The 18609-nt window shown below is 40.3% G+C and overlaps 1 protein-coding gene across 3 annotated transcripts in view; it reads right to left on the bottom strand.

The window, feature by feature from the left end:
* Positions 1-18609, bottom strand: part of tln2a (talin 2a) — a 92346-nt gene that overhangs the window by 2627 nt on the left and 71110 nt on the right. For all 3 annotated transcript variants that reach the window (XM_053319711.1, XM_053319727.1, XM_053319719.1), the window contains 22 exons: positions 17762-17855; positions 17515-17604; positions 17277-17399; positions 17030-17173; positions 16022-16183; positions 15648-15788; positions 15327-15508; positions 14116-14248; positions 13497-13598; positions 13078-13248; positions 12701-12847; positions 10539-10640; positions 8566-8685; positions 8163-8309; positions 6764-6930; positions 5570-5753; positions 5107-5232; positions 3401-3517; positions 2839-3024; positions 2538-2645; positions 2278-2383; positions 1389-1513 (listed from right to left, as the gene is read on the bottom strand). In XM_053319711.1, the coding sequence (XP_053175686.1) occupies positions 1389-1513; positions 2278-2383; positions 2538-2645; positions 2839-3024; positions 3401-3517; positions 5107-5232; positions 5570-5753; positions 6764-6930; positions 8163-8309; positions 8566-8685; positions 10539-10640; positions 12701-12847; positions 13078-13248; positions 13497-13598; positions 14116-14248; positions 15327-15508; positions 15648-15788; positions 16022-16183; positions 17030-17173; positions 17277-17399; positions 17515-17604; positions 17762-17855 (2977 nt within the window). The remainder of the gene's footprint in view (positions 1-1388; positions 1514-2277; positions 2384-2537; positions 2646-2838; positions 3025-3400; positions 3518-5106; positions 5233-5569; positions 5754-6763; positions 6931-8162; positions 8310-8565; positions 8686-10538; positions 10641-12700; positions 12848-13077; positions 13249-13496; positions 13599-14115; positions 14249-15326; positions 15509-15647; positions 15789-16021; positions 16184-17029; positions 17174-17276; positions 17400-17514; positions 17605-17761; positions 17856-18609) is intronic.

The following is an 18609-nucleotide window of genomic DNA, read 5'->3' as shown; positions in this document are numbered from 1 at the left end:
ACACACACACACACACACACACACACACACACACACACACACACACACACACACACACACACACACACACACACACACACACACACACACACACACACACACACACACTCTGTAGACAGAGCGGGACACTGTAGGAATATGTTTGATATATAGTTGGGACTGAATAACAACCTAATATATCAAACATATCAGACAGAGCCCTGCAGAGAAGGCCTCCGGTGGTGGGGGCAGGCAGGGAGGGAAGGAGGGAGGAAGGGAAGGGGTTAACTGGGAGCCAGAGAACATAGAGTTAACTGGGACAGACTTTGGCTAGTACTACCACACATGGATGGATGGGTGGAGGAGAAGACGGGGTGGCCGATGTGTTGTATGGAATAAGATATGACCAAAGATAATCTAATGTGGATGCAGTGCAGGAAGTGGGGTTTCAATTTGAAACACATTATCAGCAACAGTGAGAAAAATGAAAAGGGTAAATTTTGTTGGACAAAAATGATGGTAAAAAAACATTTTAGATCATTATGGGAAACGTGAGTATGTGAACAAGGAGGAGACAGAACAAGAGACAGAGCACTCTTTCTGTGAATGTCACAACAAAACGTGTCATTTTGTTAGTGTGAAATCTCACTAGCTCCCAAAATTAACACTGAAACTTAAAAGGTGCCCTGCAGATGTTTTTTTCTACATTCAGTGTCACTCATCGAAACACATTGTGTGTATATTAAAAAGCCATGAAAAAACTTTTAGTTTAAACTCATTTTTACTAGTTTGCAGTCATTGCCGTCCCTGCCTTTGCTGACATGCTGCATTGTATCTTGACACTTAACTGTTGATCAATGGAATAATGTGTGGGCATTAGCAGGACTATGTAATGTGTCACTAAACGAGGAGCCGTTCATAAACACCTACTCCATTGTGCTACTAGAGGTCAAAAACTCCACAGGGTACCTTTAAATTAACCACAGAAAACAACACAGATGCTAACACACAGGCACAGAATGCTGAAATAAGTTTTAAAAAAAAAGAAAAGAAAAGACTGCTTGTAAAACTTTGCACTGAAAATGTTTAGTCTCAAATTATAAAATGAAAAAAGTGCCATTGCTCACTTTAAATGCCATGTGATTTTGTATTGGCTATCTAGGCATTGTGACATATTAAGCATTACAGTGAAAAATCCTGTTTTTTAAAGTTGTGTCTTATTTAGCTAGAAATACCTCTCACACATGCCTGGTAACATGAAAACATAACATAGAAACCAGTACAAAACCATCTTTTCTACGGTGCTGTAGCTGTGCTAGAACAACTCCCTGGTGATATAATTATCTGTGTATTCACCTCTGCATACACTGAAAAAGTCCTAGTGACTTGTCATCCATCTAGTCACCCACCTTGGGCTTGGCTCGAGGTTTGAGCTGCTCCAGCTTCTTAGCTGCTGCTTCAATGGATGCTGCCGCTCCGAGCAGCTCAGTTTCTGCAATCACGGTCGGATCCTCGGGGTCCACCCACTCCGAACCTGAAGCATGCATGCACACACATGTAATTAAGTTATATAATTAAAAAAAAAATGATTTTGGAAAAATACTTCAGAAAGCAGTTTATCAAAAGATCATGCCTCAAAACAACAACAGCACCAACACTGTGATCACACAGAAAACTGAGTGCCACGAATCACCACATCCCATGCATAGCCATTCACTGCAACAAAGATGGAGTGACGTTTCTTATTAAATGAGATGGCAAGTAAAAACAAAGCGTGATGGATGGAGCTGATTGTATGTACTCGATATGAAGCTGGATTCCAAGATGGGATTAAATGGTTTGATGTTAGCGCTGAGAAGAGAAGGTGTTGAGCAGCTCACAACTGGTGAAATCAGTCACAGTACAGAAAACAATGCTAACTTACCTCCATCTGTGGCAAGAGAAGGAGGACAGGGATATTACCAAAAGTTTCTTTAAAGGCATGTATCTGTTTCTCAGTTGTTGGAAAATTAAAATATTTGTCTTTGGCACAAAGAATGATCTGGCAAACTTCTTATACTGGGAAAGAAAAAAGATGTAGCATCCTCCTACTAAGGAATATAAGCAATTTGTACCTCCACATTCACTAAATGAACCACAAATCAACCTATACGACTAAATATGGTTTGACACATTTTGTTGGAAGCAAGGAAATAAAAGTTACCACATCACATGTAACATGTGAGTCAAAATGAGTCAGTGTGTGAAGTGAGGTGATGTGCTCATTGTGTGTATGCATGTGTGTGTGCTGGCCATTACCTTTCATGGCCTCTGCGGTCTGGATGAGCTCTGTGACGGCTCCTGCCACACGTTTAGAGCATGCCGCTAGATGCTGTTTCTGGTCTGCAGTGGGCCTCTGCAGCACCTGCATGCACACATTAAACACTGTAACACTTGAAAGGAAACCACATTGTCCTGGTTGCAACCCTAACCCTCCACCAAAAATCAACTAATGGCCTTCAGTGAATTTTCTAAAATCATGTGAATTATGGCGCCGCAAAAAACAATGTGCAACCTACCATCAGCACTTGTTCCAGTAGATCAATGTATCCAGTTGTGCACTCTGACCCATATGACAGCGCTCTCTTCTTCACCTCAGCACTGACCTCTGGATGATAGGCTGCTTGCTGAAACACAGCAAGACAAGGAATATTTACCTTTAAGTAAATTGCTGAGGCAGAACACTTTGACAGATAATTTACAAGTTTAAATTCTGGTTAAAAACTTTTACAGGGAATAACACCAAGGCAAGTCAATTCATATTTACACACAGTATCTTGTATCATAACAACATTAAGACCTTAAGGTTAAAAAGAGAACCTTGCAGGTAGTAAGCATGTCTGAAATAGCTTTGCGGCTGAGGTTGGCTGTATGGATGATGTCCTCCTGCCGGGCAGAGTTCCCTGCAGCCACTGCCTTAGCCGTTGCCATGGTGATGCCCTTGGTCATGCGAATGAACTCCTCAGGTGTGGTAGTCTGGCTGGGAGCATCCTTGGATTGAAACAGCTGGAAGGAACAAGGACACATTTTATTGGGATACTGATTAAAGCTGAATCCCCTCCATATTACAAAACAAACAGGGTGTTCGACTGTGTCCGCCCCTTAACGCTACCAAGGGCACATGGGAAAGCATTTGTTTTAATATACCAAATATTAAGTTCTGTTTTTCTGATGTATCAAATACTTATGTCACGCAATAAAATGCAAATTAATTATTTAAAATTCATACAATGTGATTTTCTGGATTTTTTTTTTGATTCCGTCTCTCACAGTGGAAGTGTACCTATGATAAAAATTACAGACCTTTACATGTTTTGTAAGTGGGAAAACCTGCTAAATCGGCAGTGTATCAATGTTCTCCCCACTGTACATGCTTTCTCACCGCCAATTCCTGTTTGATACACTCAATTGTGGCCTCCAGTGCTCTGGTGCCTCGCGTGGCCTCATCCTCCACAGCCTTGACCGTCTTCAGCAAGGACGTTACATTTGTTACCATCACCTGGCAAAAAAACAGAACGCAAAATATGGAGAAACAACAGTCATTTAGTCAAATCTATATTTCTTAACAGCACTAAAACATTGCTTTTATGTCATAACTTACAAATATTAAGAGGTTAGATCTGAGTCTCTCAGCCTGTACACACAATATAATTTTATGCATCTCAACTAAATAGAAATAATGAAAATATGAATAAAGGATAGACATAACACAGTAAAAAGCTATGATATCATTCATGATTCACAGTACAATCTCTGACAGCATCAGAAGGACCACATGCATTATACATGCATCATACTTGACCTACTTCATGCTTTACATTATAAGTATATTTTGCCCTGTATCTATGATCATGTGTAAGTGAGCTCAATAGAAGTGGCTTCTAACCGTGAGGGTGTAGTACATCAAGCTTATAGATAGAGGGCACACAGCACCCATAAATTCCTACAAGACTTTCTTACCTCAGGACCTAGAACTGCATGCGAGATATGTTATTATCTAAAAAACTCCATGACACACTTTGCTGTCACAGACTGTGAACTCTCAGCTCGAGGTGATAATGAGCAGTGAACAGTCATGAGGAGACTATAAACTCCGACTCTGAAAATCTTCACAGTGTATGTGTTGAAGCCGAGCATTCAGCTGATTTATCTGGGTTAGAAATATCCCACTTTCCTGTTATCCGGAGCATCCATTCACTGGCTATTTACATTACTGACACACAGTCTTAAGCTGAACTTGTGTGAAGACAGTTTCATAATAGCAGGATGGGTGTTGGGACTGATTTATGGCAACACCTGTAGGAGGAGGATGTCTGCTACAGTATAAAATACATATGTACAACATGTCTTCCACTTGGAATTCACCATTAAATCTTAGAGGCCAAGGCTGGATTAGTACCCCTAGGGGCCCCTAGGGGGGTACTGAACCTCAACTTTATACTTTTATTTCCTCACACACTCGCCGCTACAACCTAACAACAGTACAATGTGTGCTAACCAATCATCATTTGCCCAGTCATCAAACTGACAAATAAAACAGTCAATCATGAGACTTCATTTTCTTGAAAACTTTTATTTTATTCCAATTGGATAATATTGCTGTCGGGTGGAAACCTTGTAACTCCATATTTCATTTTGGACATATATTTCCAGTAGACAATAATTATCAACATCAAAAGAATGGGTCAATCTTTTCTGTGGAGCCTGACAAAAAGAAAAAAAGTGCACAAGTTTTTTTCTCCCATCATGGAAGGCCCCTTTCTACTCAAGGACTTGATTGCCCATATGGTAGATCTGGCCATGTTAGAGGCACATATTAGTGAGAATATTGTATTTCAGGTTCTCATGTTGGACAGTGCAAATTTGCAGGATGGACAGGGGAACAAAGACAGGGTAATGGTAATGGAAAATAAGCCTACTTTCATCAATGATAAAAGTCAAAAGCAATTGTTGTCTATCAGACAACCTGTTTCTGTAACTGGTTTCTTACAAAAACAGAATACCAAGAAATCTCAGCATTGAACCCTCTATAATAGTTAACTATATTAAAGCTGGTTTCAGGACTTGCAGACACCCTGGTCCCCTCACCTTGGCAGCGCTCTTCAGCTGGTACATAGATGGATCATCTGCTGCCTTGCCAGCGGCACATTTGGTGGCACTAATGAGCTCAGCCAGTGCCTTGGCCACATCTTTGACAGCGTTTATCAGGACCACCTAGAGAAAGGACAAAGGTAGACAAAGATTTATCAGCGAGCAGTCTGGGTAAAGGACAAAACAATGAAAGGTTATTGCCATTCACAACCAAGTTTTCCATTTCTTTTTGATAACAGACACACTGAATAATAGGACAAACACAACAGAGGAAAATAATGAGATTTAAAAATCTGTATATTATGGTACTTCTAATGGCACAGGAACCACCTGAGGTGTAGTTTTGACCATCCAACTTGCAGAAGAAACACTAAGACAAATGCACTAAAGTGACTTTTTAGTTATAAGTGCATTCTGACTATTTAGTCAGAAAGGCCCACTAGATTCCTGCCTGACTAACCTGTGTCTCAGGGTCATCAGAACCAATGCTGGTAGCTCCCAGTTTGACCACATCTGTGAGCTGTGTAATAGTCTTGGCAGAAGATTGTGCAGCCTGAGCCAACTTGTCCTGACCGGAAGCCGCACCAGACACCAACATCTTTGTGTCTTCAACCAGAGCTTTGGCTGTCTTTAAAATGTTTTCTCTGTGAAAGAAGATTACGAGGTAGTAATAGAAGGAAGGGAGGAGTGATGAGAGAGAGAAAAAAAAGTAATTATTTAAACGGAAAGACACAAGCAAAGCTGACAATGATCAATAATTCACCGGAGCTCGTATGTGCCAAAGCTTATTGTAGAAGAAAGCGTACAATGATTTAAGCTCTGATCTAGAAGTCTTCAGCAGAAATTAAATGTACATATGTGTGAACTGCAAGCATCAAATGCTGCACACTGGCTCACATCTTTTTTCAAATCAAAGGCATTTGTACATCAAAGCTGGTGCAAACACAAGGAGAATAGGTAAGATTATGTCAAGAGTCAAGACAGCAATTGTTCTAAAATTGACAAGGGAATCTGTAGGAAGCTACTACTAACGTTTCTTCTTGATTTGTCAGAGAGCTGCATAAATTAAATGGAGTTAAAACATGATTCCATTCCCTTTTATCCTGCCCTGACAGAGCTTATCTACACTCTCTATAATTTCACTAACCATTATCTGTAAGGATGTAGTTTATTAATCATTTTGGTCATAACATGTAACATGGCAGGTCCTGCCTTGGGTCATTAGATAGCTCTCTCTTTGAAGTCCACTTGTATGAAAACAAGTTATCACAAGCCAAACCCTTGAATAACACATTTGCTCAACAATGAGGAATTTCATAGAAAGTTACCAGAATAAGTGCTAACTTTTAAATAGTCTTTTTAATTTCAGCACCACAGCATCTCTTCAAGTGGAGTCTTTAGTCTGAGAGCAAGAACAGTGAGAAATGTGACACTTCCTCCATCTTTCAAACCCTGAGGGTGATTTGTAGTCTCTAGCTCAAGAGATTTCCTCTCCTTGTTCACCAGCTAATGTGTCATCCTGTCAGGTTCAGATGAAAGATAACCGGAGGGAGGACTTTAAACTCCAGTCAGGTCTTGTAGTTGTAGACTTAGTGATGTCTTGACACACTTGTATATGCAGACAGACACAATCAGGCACATTTCCAGCTCTCACCTGTGGTCGGCGAAGGACTCTTCGTTCTCTGCATTAAGAGTGCCGGCAGAGGCGAACATGATGGTGGTGTCCAGATCTGCGATAATGCCGGACACAGCGCTGGCTGCTGTGATACAGGCCTGTGTGCCCTTGTTGCCTGCCTGGAGGGCGGAGAGCACCAAGGACACCTAAGGATACACAAAGACATCACAACGTTCAATCACAGAGATGAGGGGGTGAAGATGTCTTGACATTTGGCACAGACCGGATGCAGCTGAACACACCTTTGCTGGTCCAAACAGTACAGAAAAAAAAGCACTGATAAGAATTCTGGTGAACACTTCCAGTTTGGAGTGTTTGTGATATACATCTCTTTAGAAAATGATAAATAATGCCTTCAAGTGAGAAGCCCAAAACAGTAGTCACAGAGAGTTTAAAAATGTATGTGACAGCAAAATGCCGTGTAGGCGCAAAGGCAGCATGCAACATCACTCACTCAGTTAAATGAGCACATGTCAAACTAGTTCCGACATCATTTATTTGCCTGAGTGACAGTGGAAATTAATTAACCGATGTTTCTGGACTCTTGCTACAACAAAAAAGATACTGACACTTTCTTACATTAAAGAGATGACAGATGTAGGGGTTAAGTTAAGGTGATCAAATCAAAGAACAGAAGAGAACAAGCGTTACATGTTGCAGAGGGAAACCAGTTCATTTCTTACAATAAATATGGTCATCAAAAGAATAAACTAACAATATAACATACCTTTAGAATAAAAATGATTTAAATGGTCATAATTTTGGGAGCACAGAGGACTTTGTTTGCTTTTACAGGCCACAGCTGCACATCTGTACATTGTTGCTGGACTGGTTCAATATGATCTGTACAATACTGAAGCTTGAATTATTAAACCAGACTGCAGAGAAATGTATTCTGCCAAGGACTATCAATTAAACAGTTGGCCTTTGAAGCATAAACATGCCTGTAGCAAAGGCTTTCTTCAAAAATTCTCTAATTTCGGAGGCATGTGATGAAATGGTTTATAGCACTAACTCTCTTAAATTGTTGATACTGTGACAGCAGAATCACGTGGCTAAACTACACAGCTAGAAAATTATACTTTATTATTACAAAAAAAGAACAACCCACTGTGTTGATTTGGCCCAAGCCTAATGCGGATGAAAGAAAATCAGAAAGATCTGTAGTCCTGAATGACTTGGTATAAACATAATTAACACTGATGTACTGTACTTGATGAAGGAAGTAGAAATGGGTTAATGTACAGGGCAACTTACATAAACAATAAAACTTGAGTAGTAGTGTGGGTCAATTAGACACAACTGACACAAATATGTACATTTCAAACTACATAAAAAAATTCTAGCTCCTAGATCTTTTAATGAGATGATTTCGTACCTTCTCCGTAACTGCCCGGGCACAGTCGATGAGCTCTCGTTTGGTGATGCTGTCAGAAGGAGTGATGTGCAGTGCTCCGGCCTTCTGGACCAGGAAAATACAGCCATGACCAAGCTCCTGCACTCGATTCTTAATCTGGAAACCAATCTGGATAACACAGAGCACAATTAGCACAGAGCACAGAGTAATTATATTATATGCAAAAATTCATACTAGACAGGTAGAAGACAAGAGTTTATATACAAGAGTATGTAAATGATGTGCTTCCTGGATACTAGCTGTTCATGCACTGCTTTTTACATGCTTGCAGCTAGCAGTGTTTCTCCAGGCAGTAGATAGAAAAAAAAAACCATCTGTCACACTGATAGGGTAAAATTGTGTTATGAGTGTGATGATTTGTCACCTCTTCTGGCTCAGCTGTGTGAGCAGCCAGTCGCCCCTGAACAGCCAGCTGGCTGTAGTCCACAGTCACCTGAGAGGCCAGGGTGCCAAGCTCGTCTGGACATGTCACCGATTTGGTCATCTGATTGGAAAAAAAAAACAAAAAAAACACACACTGACTCAATCCAAACTAAAGAGACAAGTTTACCTCACATCAGGGAGTTGAATATTGGAACATTCTGTGCAGGGAGTTTTCTTTTTCAGCTCACTTGAATAGCTTGGAGCTGTTGGTACACAGAAAACGCTGCCTATTATGCTGTTCCATTATGAAACAGAATTTATGCTTTTCTTTTGAAAATAAATGGAAGAATATTAAGGGAATATCTCCATCATTTAACATCTAACTTCAAATTCAACAGGATAAAATGAAACCTAGACTGAAGATTTAGATAGTTAGAGAGTTTGAAATACATTAATTGCCTTTCATGATATCAGGTGGAGTTACAATAAGGCAGTTATTATGTAATGTTTACATTAAATCTAGTTGTAGCCTGGAAAGCTACGCCGTAGTTAAGTTGTGCTGACATAAGAAAGAGAAGTCTTCATCAAAGTAGGAGATAATAAACAAAATTAACCATTAACTTAATAAGATATACTGTATTATGTAAGCGTGTAAGTGTGCTTGTGTGTATAATTAGTATCAATCAACATCCAAATGTACCAGGCATTATATTTTGTAGTTGCTGCTAACCACATTTCAGAATCAGAATAGTCTTAATTATCATTGTATCTGTACAACGAAATTGAAATTAAACAAAAAGAAGAAAGAAGGTGCCTGTAAAGGAATAGATTAAATGAGCAATTAGCACTAAAACTAACTGAAACACATAATACACACACACACACACACACACACACACACACACACACACACACACACACACACACACACACACACACACACACACACACACACACACACACACACACACACACGACATTCCACTCACTGCCATCAGTATAGCACAATTCCCCTTAATATTAAACTCAAAAATTGGTGTTGCAGTTAAAACAGGATCAGGTTTTGGTGCATTTAGAGCTGTTATTTCTCTAGAATAAAAACTTTTTTAAACCTGCTTGTCCATGTTTTAACTGTCCTTCAATGTCACAGTTCAAACAGAGTGTGACCCAGGTGGGTGGGTCAGGATGGAGTAGGCTTTATTGACAGCTGAAGAGATCTTCCAGGGAGGGGAGAGGGCACCCGATGATCTTCTGGGTGGTAGTGACGACCCCCTGGAGTGCTTTCCTTTCTGCTAATGTGCAGCTAGCAAACCTCACACAGATACAGTAGGTCAGAATGCTCTTTAAGGAGCAGCGATAGAAGGACACAAGCAGTTCCTGAGTGAGGTGGTTCTTTCTAAGGATCCTCAGGAAGTAGAGTCTATGCTGTGCCTTTTTAACCAATGCTCAAGTGTTAGCACTCCAGGTTAGGTCGTCCTCTATTTGGATGCCCAGAAGCTCTCCACGCACAGACACTACTGATGTGTAAAGGCTGAATGTCTGTTTTTTTCCTCCTATAGTTGACAATCAACTTCTTGGTCTTGGTGGTGTTGGGACCAGGTTGTTGTCCTTACACATAAAGCCGCTCCACCTCGTCCCAGTATGCAGACTGAACCCCCCCAGAGATGAGCTCCACCACCGTTGTATAGTCAGCAAACTTGACAATGGTGTTGCTGGAGTGGACAAGGTTGCAGTCGTGGGTGTAGAGGCTGTATAGTAGGGGGCTCAGGACACAGCCCCGTGGGGAGCCCGTGCTGAGACTGAGAGCTGTGGAGATGTGGGGGCTTACTCTAACCCTCTGTGAGCGATCCGACAGGAAGTCTTTAATCCACAGCCAGGTGGAATGTGAAAGTATTCAACAGTAATGAATTCACATTTCACAGTCACATTTCCACAATGGTTCACCATTTAAGCAAAGTTATTGTGAAGTCTTACCATTTCCTGAGCAGTGACAGCAATAGCCTTGGAGTATTTCACCATACTAGTCTGGTAATCCACAAATGATCCCTCAGGTTCAGGTGGTGTACCCTCATCCAGCTAAAGAAAGAGCACATGATTGCACACAAACACAGTCTGTTAGGATGGCACAGCAATTTTCATTTTAGGCGTGATTGGTTTGCCCTTTAAAAAAGCTACAAAAATCAGCAAACACGAAAACAATCATTCAGCTCCTTAGTTGCACTGACATGTTAAATCAAATCTACCCTTCAATTAAAATAATCTTCCAGGTGCGCAGGCAGCACTTAATCTGCAAACCAACATAATGCAATTTTATATTCGGAAAAAACACTCATTGTAAATTATCCACCACATCCAGTATGTGATTACAGGTTTAAAATAACTACAAAAACCATTTCATCAGCAGCTTGCAATGAATTCATTATGATTCTGCCTTTTCTGATATATTAGACTTTGCTCAACACATCATGGCAAAGCTGGTAGAAACAAGAGAGATGGCACCATGTGGGAAAAAGCGTGCTGGTGTTGAAATGAATCTGTAATCGTGAGTACATGATGTTCACTCTGCCCGCTGAGCGAAGCAACACCTTAAAATCTGCAGTCTGCGACTAAGACAAACTGTGAGTAAAAATTGAGCCTTTAAAACACCTCAGCTACAGCCACGGGTCCAGTGACCATTATGTCAATGGATCATCTAAGAGGATTATCTCCATTTAAATCACTACAGACATGCACCTATAAAATTAACCACTTTCATGAATTATTCACAACATGCACAAACAACACTACCACGGAGCAAAGATGCTAGGACCTACTGTGAACTTTTTCACCTTTGTAATTACTCTCTCTCTCTCACAAATACAAGCAGGGATGTTAATTAGTTGATGCTATTATCTGTCTGTACTTGAGATAAAAGGATTTTTTTGCTTTGCACCTTATGTGTTACTTACCAGTTTGACTATTCATTTGAAAGATAGTCCAAATGCCAAACACTGGCTGAGATAGGGTGTGTCAACAGTCAGTGCTGCTCTGCTTAAGAGGCTTGTATCTTCTAATATGTTAATCTGTGACTTATTATGGTTCATAATAGATGCAGTTTTAATCAAGATGTTACATGCAGTACAGGAAAACGTGCGTCAAAAGAGAAGAAAAGGAAATCTCAATTAGAAAATGACACCAGAACATCCTGGAATTTTTTTTTTTTAAGTATACTATGCAGGATTTTCCTTTTCCCCGGCAACATGAAATCTTCCCACAGGGTTGTGCAGATATGTGCTGAGGTATGAGTGTGTTTATTTGTGCTTTTCAACGTTACCACCATGAAATGATCACAAAATAACATTTTAGTTATCTGATTCAAGGCTTTGTTCTCGCCAGTGCTGCTCACTCACTTCAATTACTCTCTGATCTTCCCTACCTCCCTTAGTATAGCTAAGAACATTTTCTTTCCTGCCAGTTCTCCTGCACTTACTATTGACTTGTTTTCTTTGCAGCACTTTGGCTTTTGCCGTTATGATTCTTGCCCAAACAACATATTTTCCACTATAATATTTTGACCATAGATTATGCTGAAATGGCAATGTGTTGTGTAGTGTCAGGCAGCCACATTGGAGGTGCATTAGATATAATTGTTACCAAACGCCCTGCCCTTTAGCAGAGGTGTTTAGGTTGAGAGGTATTGGGATAGTGTGTGAAACATCATTATGATCCCTTGATTCAGCGGGACCATCATAATCACCTTAGGGTAAAGACACAATCATTTTATCAGATTTGTGGTCATGACGTCTTTAGACTCATGATACCAGACAATGGCAGATATCTGCCTCAAATCTGTTTTTTTTTTACAAATGCATAGTAATGGCCACTAACAAACCAACACCCCTTACATTTTGTCAAGAACACACCGTACAGTAAATGATACTCTCCTCACAATCTTTTCCATAGTGAACTTCCATGTCACTGTCCCAATAAGAAGGGCCACTCAAAAAAACATTCAGAGTGTCAATTTAAGTAATCAATCACATTTCTAGTATCCAGGCAAAATTAAATCAGATAAACATAGTACTATGTGTTATAATCACCACTTTTTAGCAAACATCAAACATCTTGTAAGCCCCACCATGCACAGCAGCACTCACCTTGGCCATGGCATCTGCGATGGAGTCCACCATACCTCCCACCATGCCGACTTCACTGGCAGCCTCATTCAGTGTCACCATAATGTCATCAACTGCCTCCTTCATGAGCTGAGCTGCCTCTGCTATGGCATCATGGGTATGGGATGCCTGTGAGCAGTGACAAAAAAGAGAAACATTAATAGATGGATTTGTGCAGCAAAAAAACCTTTTAAAATGAAAAAAATCAGTCATAGTTGTGGAGGCATCCCAGTGTCTGGCACATGCACAGTAGCGTGTCATTAATGAGCCATGTGAGAGAGTACATAATACTGTTGTCCAGATGATCTTTCCAGGGGTGGAGAAGCAAGGAAAGAGCATGTTAAGTACAACAGTCTTACCTTTGGGTTTCCTCCACCCTCCTTGGCAGCGTAGAGCATCTGTAGAGCAGACTCAGCCAGGGTCTTGGTCTGGTCCAAGAAAGTCATCTGCTGCTGGTGGTCATTCAGCTTCGATGCCACTCCCACTGAGGCCTTGATCAGTGGTTCAAAGTATCGAGCCAGCTGGGTTACCTGAGATGAAAGGTACACATTTTCTGAGTTCTGTGACAAAAGTTAAAAAATTGGATCTTTTTCCTCAATTAAAGTGAATGCCATATTTTCAAGCTGATAAGAAGAGTTACAGTGAGTGAAGTGGTATCAGCCACTCCTAACATTTGTAAATATGTTACATTGCTACCCTTTTTTAAAATAAGTACTTCTTTGTTGCTCCATAATTACAGTATTAAAATAAAGTCATTAACTCCGTGCCCCACACATACCTTGTGTCCAAGTTGGGAAGCTTCGCCTCTGGCAGCGGTAGAAACAGGGTCAATTAAGTGGCCAATTTCCTGCACGGTGGACGTCAGCTGCTCTTGTAGGGCCTGGAGAGAGGAAATAAAAAGAAATTCGTTTTTTTTGTGTTGCTTTTTTATGGGAGACAGAGGTCCATTCAGATTAAGTCAGCTGGAACCTGCTAAAGAGCACTACGCAGGGGACTTAAAGATGTTTGCCCCAAGCGATTCTAGGTTCTGCTATGTAGACTTAAATTCTTCATGATTCAACAAAACTAGCCCCAGTGCCAAAACCTGTTTTATAATGAGTTCTGCCCCAAAATGTCTAATAAATTCCTGATTTACCTAATTAAAATCACAGATATTACATATTTAATTTAACAAGAAAGGCAAAAGCAACAGAAGGACGAGCAAAAAAAAAACAAAAAACTGAAATATGACAATAAAGCTGACAAAGAGAGAAAGTGAGTGATGGAGATAAACAACCAGACAAGGATAAAGCAGAGTAAAAACAGATGCAAAAAACAAAACAAAAACAAAAACAAAAAAGCAATACATCAGTTATTGTCTGTGGTTAATGTGGTGCCATTTTCTGATGGTTACTTACCTCCAGTGAGATGTCGTCCCTGCTGGGTAAGTTCTGGCTGACTGCTGCCAGAGAGGCCTGCTCAATGTCCCGGATACATTTGTTGATGTTATCAATTGACGAGTCACACTCCCGCTGGCCTGGGGCCTTGTCCCTGAAAATAAATCAGGAACAGGAAAATAGCAGCAACAGAAAGCAATAAAATGGTTGGAAACAAAAAAATCAGAGCAAAGTAGATAGATGATGTATAGGGAGGAAAAAAAGGACAAAGAGGACGACGAAGAAAGGATAAAAACAGAAAGACACATCAGAAGACAGTAAGAGAGAAAAGAATTGCAAATGTTAACATCACTAACACTTATTACAGCATGGACAGGTTCCAGGATGTCTTTGTAACATCTTTTCTCCTGGATACCTCATCTCATTGCTGCTCAGCTCACATCTACTGAATTGGGGCCTGGGGGGTCTCGCCACTACACAGGGAGGATCAAGCTGAGCAGCCAAATTAGATTTGAAGCCTCTGAGTGGTCTGGGGCACAGGCCACACGGGCAGAGTAAGTTAGTTAAACATCAATTTCCATGCATGATGGCATCCTAAAAGTGAAACTAAAATAAATCCCTCATTTTTGCATGTAATGAGAACAACAAAGTAATGAGGTTGGGTTTTAGAGAATGGTGTCCATTCCCTGTTTGTGTTCTTTGGTGTATCACTGAATACTATTAAAAGCCCGCACTAAACTCCCAGCACTCAATTTGCAGTCTGAAAAGGAATACTGTGATAAGGGCATCAGAATTGAAAGAGATGCTAAGCCGGCAGCGCATGAATGCTAATGTGCAGATGTTCTGAGCCGAGCGAGAACCTTAAAATTCAGAGCATTTGACACTGGGAATTGGTTCCTCATGGGCATTGGTTTTGTTCTGATCAAGGTCAGGTACAAAAGGTGTGAAAGAGGAGATTAAAAATGAAAGCTGTTGAGGTGTGAGAACAAGTATTTGCCACACTGTAGTATGCCATTTTGGCATTGTTTCTCAAGGATGCTGCATTAGCCTCACAGGTGCTTTAAAGAGCTATGTATGAAGGAGTATTTGATAAATGGAAGTAAAGGCTGTACACTGAAAAATGAATTCTGCTTTCCTTTAACCTAACATTGCAGAGAAATAGAGTACAGAGGTGTAAAATACAGTTTTCTGTCTGCTTTTCTGTTCAGGGTCTTGTGTATTTCGCCACTCACCGGATGGCTGTGATGAGACTCTTGATGGAGTCCGAGACTGTGCGAGAGTGACCAGCCAAAACAGACCAGGTGGGTGGGTCTTTAGGGTTGATAACCAATGAGCGTGCGGTCTTGAGCAGGTGGGTCGAGCTGTCGAGCATAGATCGTGCTGATTGGAGGATGGGCTCCTGTGCTGCAAAGCCCTACAAAAAAGTAAACTGAACTTTAGTCCCGATGTATTTACCAGCATTCATTATAACATCCATCTCAGACAGTATAATGCACAACTTGTTATAATAAAGTACTTGAATACAACAAACAGTAATGTTCAAATTGCCGTACTTCGTTGCTGATTTGAGCGGGGATGCTGGCAAACTCTGGGTTGGAAGCAAACGTTGTCAGATTTTCCACCGCCTCGATTAGTGGAGCTGTGGCAACTCGACACTTGTTCCTGTTCTCATCTGAGAAATCACCATCTAGAGCCTACAGAGGCAGAGAGATAGAAGATCACATCTGAGTAGAGCGTACAAAGTAATCTAACCAAGAATCAAGAATGAAACTAATCACTGACAGAAGTTTGAAGAAAATGACATTTTGGGAACAACTATGAACTGATATGAATGAATCAAAAAATGTTTCAGAGTTGAATGACATTACAAAGAAAGGACATTACTATCAGTAATAAATCTGCATTCACACCGTTTAATGCCACCTACCTTGATGGTTTTGACCAGGTTGGCAGTGCTGTTGGCTACCTCCTTGGCAGACTGGACAAAGTGCCTCTTGGCAACTGGATTGGTTGTTTTAGAGGAAGCCAGGCGGCAGGCGTTGCACAGTGCTGAGGTGTGCTTAGCAACAATTGTGGCTGCTGAGAGAACCTGCAGCATTATAAAAAATGAAAATGTTAACTGAGGTTTGAGTATTTCAAAGAACATCTCTGCAGCACTCATCAAAGTTGGAGGATTGTATTTGCTATTCTACAAGCTTGCATCACCCCTCAAAACCTTTGCTATAGACTGGAGTACTAGAAACCTAAGAGTGCTGTGGGGGGGCAACCACCAGGCAACAAAACAGTTGAATATGTGATACAATTATACAACCATGGGAGCTATAAAAAGCTCTTTTCTGTATAAAAATTCAATGAAGTTCTTGATGATATGACTGAAATTACCTTTTTTCCTGAAGATGGCTTTGTTTAAACATAAAACATGTCAACATACTATAAGCATTTAGGAATATTTTTTATTTTTAATATTTTTATTATAAATCTATCTTCACTGTGAGCATTAAAACAACCAATAATTGAAGACATATATTTTTTTTTAAATGTAATTCTCATTTATGTGCTCATTCTGTATCCTTTATGTTTCTAACACCTAAGGGTGCTATAATGTACATTTGGCTGACAAATATGTGTATACAGACAGTATTGAATGGATTGTACTTATATAGCACTTTTATAGCCGTTATGACCACTCAAAGTGCTTTTACACTACGTCTCATTCACCCATTCACACACATTCATACACTGATGCCGGGGGCTACCACGCAAGCTGCCAACCTGCTCATCAGGGGAATCTAACCATTCATACATATTCACACACCGTTGGCACAGCAACGGTTGCAATTTGGGGTTAAGTGTCTTGCCCAAGGACACATGTGGACCAATTTGCTCTACCTCCTGAGCCACAGCCGCCTCTATTATATATTGAAGGTGTATGTACCTGGGAAGGGCTGCTGTCAGGGTCAACAAGATTCTGACAGGCCATCTGGATTGCCTGGTTTGCTTTGGCAAACTGAATGGGATCCACCAACCCCTGGTGCCCTGCGTGACTGTTGGGATCAGATACACCCACCAGGTAAGAGGACTGTGAAGAAAAAAAGCAACAACCTTCAGCACCATCACTAAAAGACAAAATTACCCATTTAAGAGTTCCTATAGAATCAGAGATGTATCTCCACATGCTGTACCTGTCCAGCAGCTTCAGTAAGGCCACACAGGGCCTTTGAGGCTGATCCCACACAGTCTCCAAATGCAGTCACATCTCCCGTCTTACAGTTCTGAGAAATACCCGCCATGGACTCTCCCAGGACCTGGACAGGACACCAAAAAGAAACAATAAGGGAAGAAGTAGAGGAATGCTAAGCTCTGTCTGTGTGGACAGGTCTTGGAGTTTTGATCTGTCTGTTGATTGATTTGAAGGTCTACCTTGGAGTTCTCCATCACACTCTCGATGCAGTCAAAATATGAGAGGTCACTGACTGGCTCGTTGGGGTTGTCCAGCATTCCTCTGACAGCCTGAGAGACAAATGAGAATAACTATATTAAAACTTATTTTTCTTGTTGGCTACGACTCAGCTGGACCATGGTATATAAACCTAGATTACATCTCCCACCAAGCCTTTGTTGATATGAATGTTGCTGCTTCATCACAAGATGGTTATGTTTTGTTTACCTCCAACTCTCTCAGGGCGTTGTCACACTCCTTCTGGCCAGGAGCCTGCTGTGTACACAGTGTGATCAACTGGTTAATACTGTCAGTCACAGCTCTGAAACACAGAAATAAACAGAAGAAAAAAAATCACACATTAATCCTCGATGTGTGTGGTAATAAGTGTTTGTGAGCATTCTGGCTTTGACATGCATGAGCATATTTACTGTAGGTTTGTGCGTGTAAATAAAGCCTATGAATGCATTTGAATTTGAAACCTCAAACATTTATTTCACCATGTCTTTAGAAGGTTTGTAGTTTTGTAGTTTAGTAGAGATTGGCAGCTACAACCAGCAGCATTAAAGCCTTTTATGACTAAAGTATAACTTTAACAGATGTCTGAATGCATTTTGGATATTATAAAGAATAATATATATTCTATATATAACCATGTTGTAAGAAGTTGAACAGTAACTGACTGCTTAGTGATTTGAAAACAACAATTTCAAACATTAGGATTATAATATAATGTTAAGATTGTCTTAGCAAAGCAAATCATTAGCATGTTTTTCATACTGGATGGAATAATTCTGCCTTAATTTGGACAGCAATTTCAATAAGTATTTTTTTGCTACCAGGCCTACGATTCTCAGATCTTAAGATATGTCATCAAAGAATGTAAAAGGCAGCAACATCACACTGGCTGAATCAAGGTTTTTCAGACTAGTAATTACTCCTTTCTTGAGAAGACAAAATGAACATAATTCAGTTAAATGCTTATTATGCAATCAGACTGCATCTTAACAATCTAAAAAAGAAATAGTATTAAATAAAATATTATAACAATATATACACACTTTGACTATTAGCAT

Source organism: Scomber japonicus, chromosome 1, assembly GCF_027409825.1.
Source record: "Scomber japonicus isolate fScoJap1 chromosome 1, fScoJap1.pri, whole genome shotgun sequence".
NCBI classification, from domain to species: domain Eukaryota; kingdom Metazoa; phylum Chordata; class Actinopteri; order Scombriformes; family Scombridae; genus Scomber; species Scomber japonicus.
Note: the sequence above shows the minus strand (reverse complement) of the source record. Positions and strands in the feature narration are given on the sequence as shown.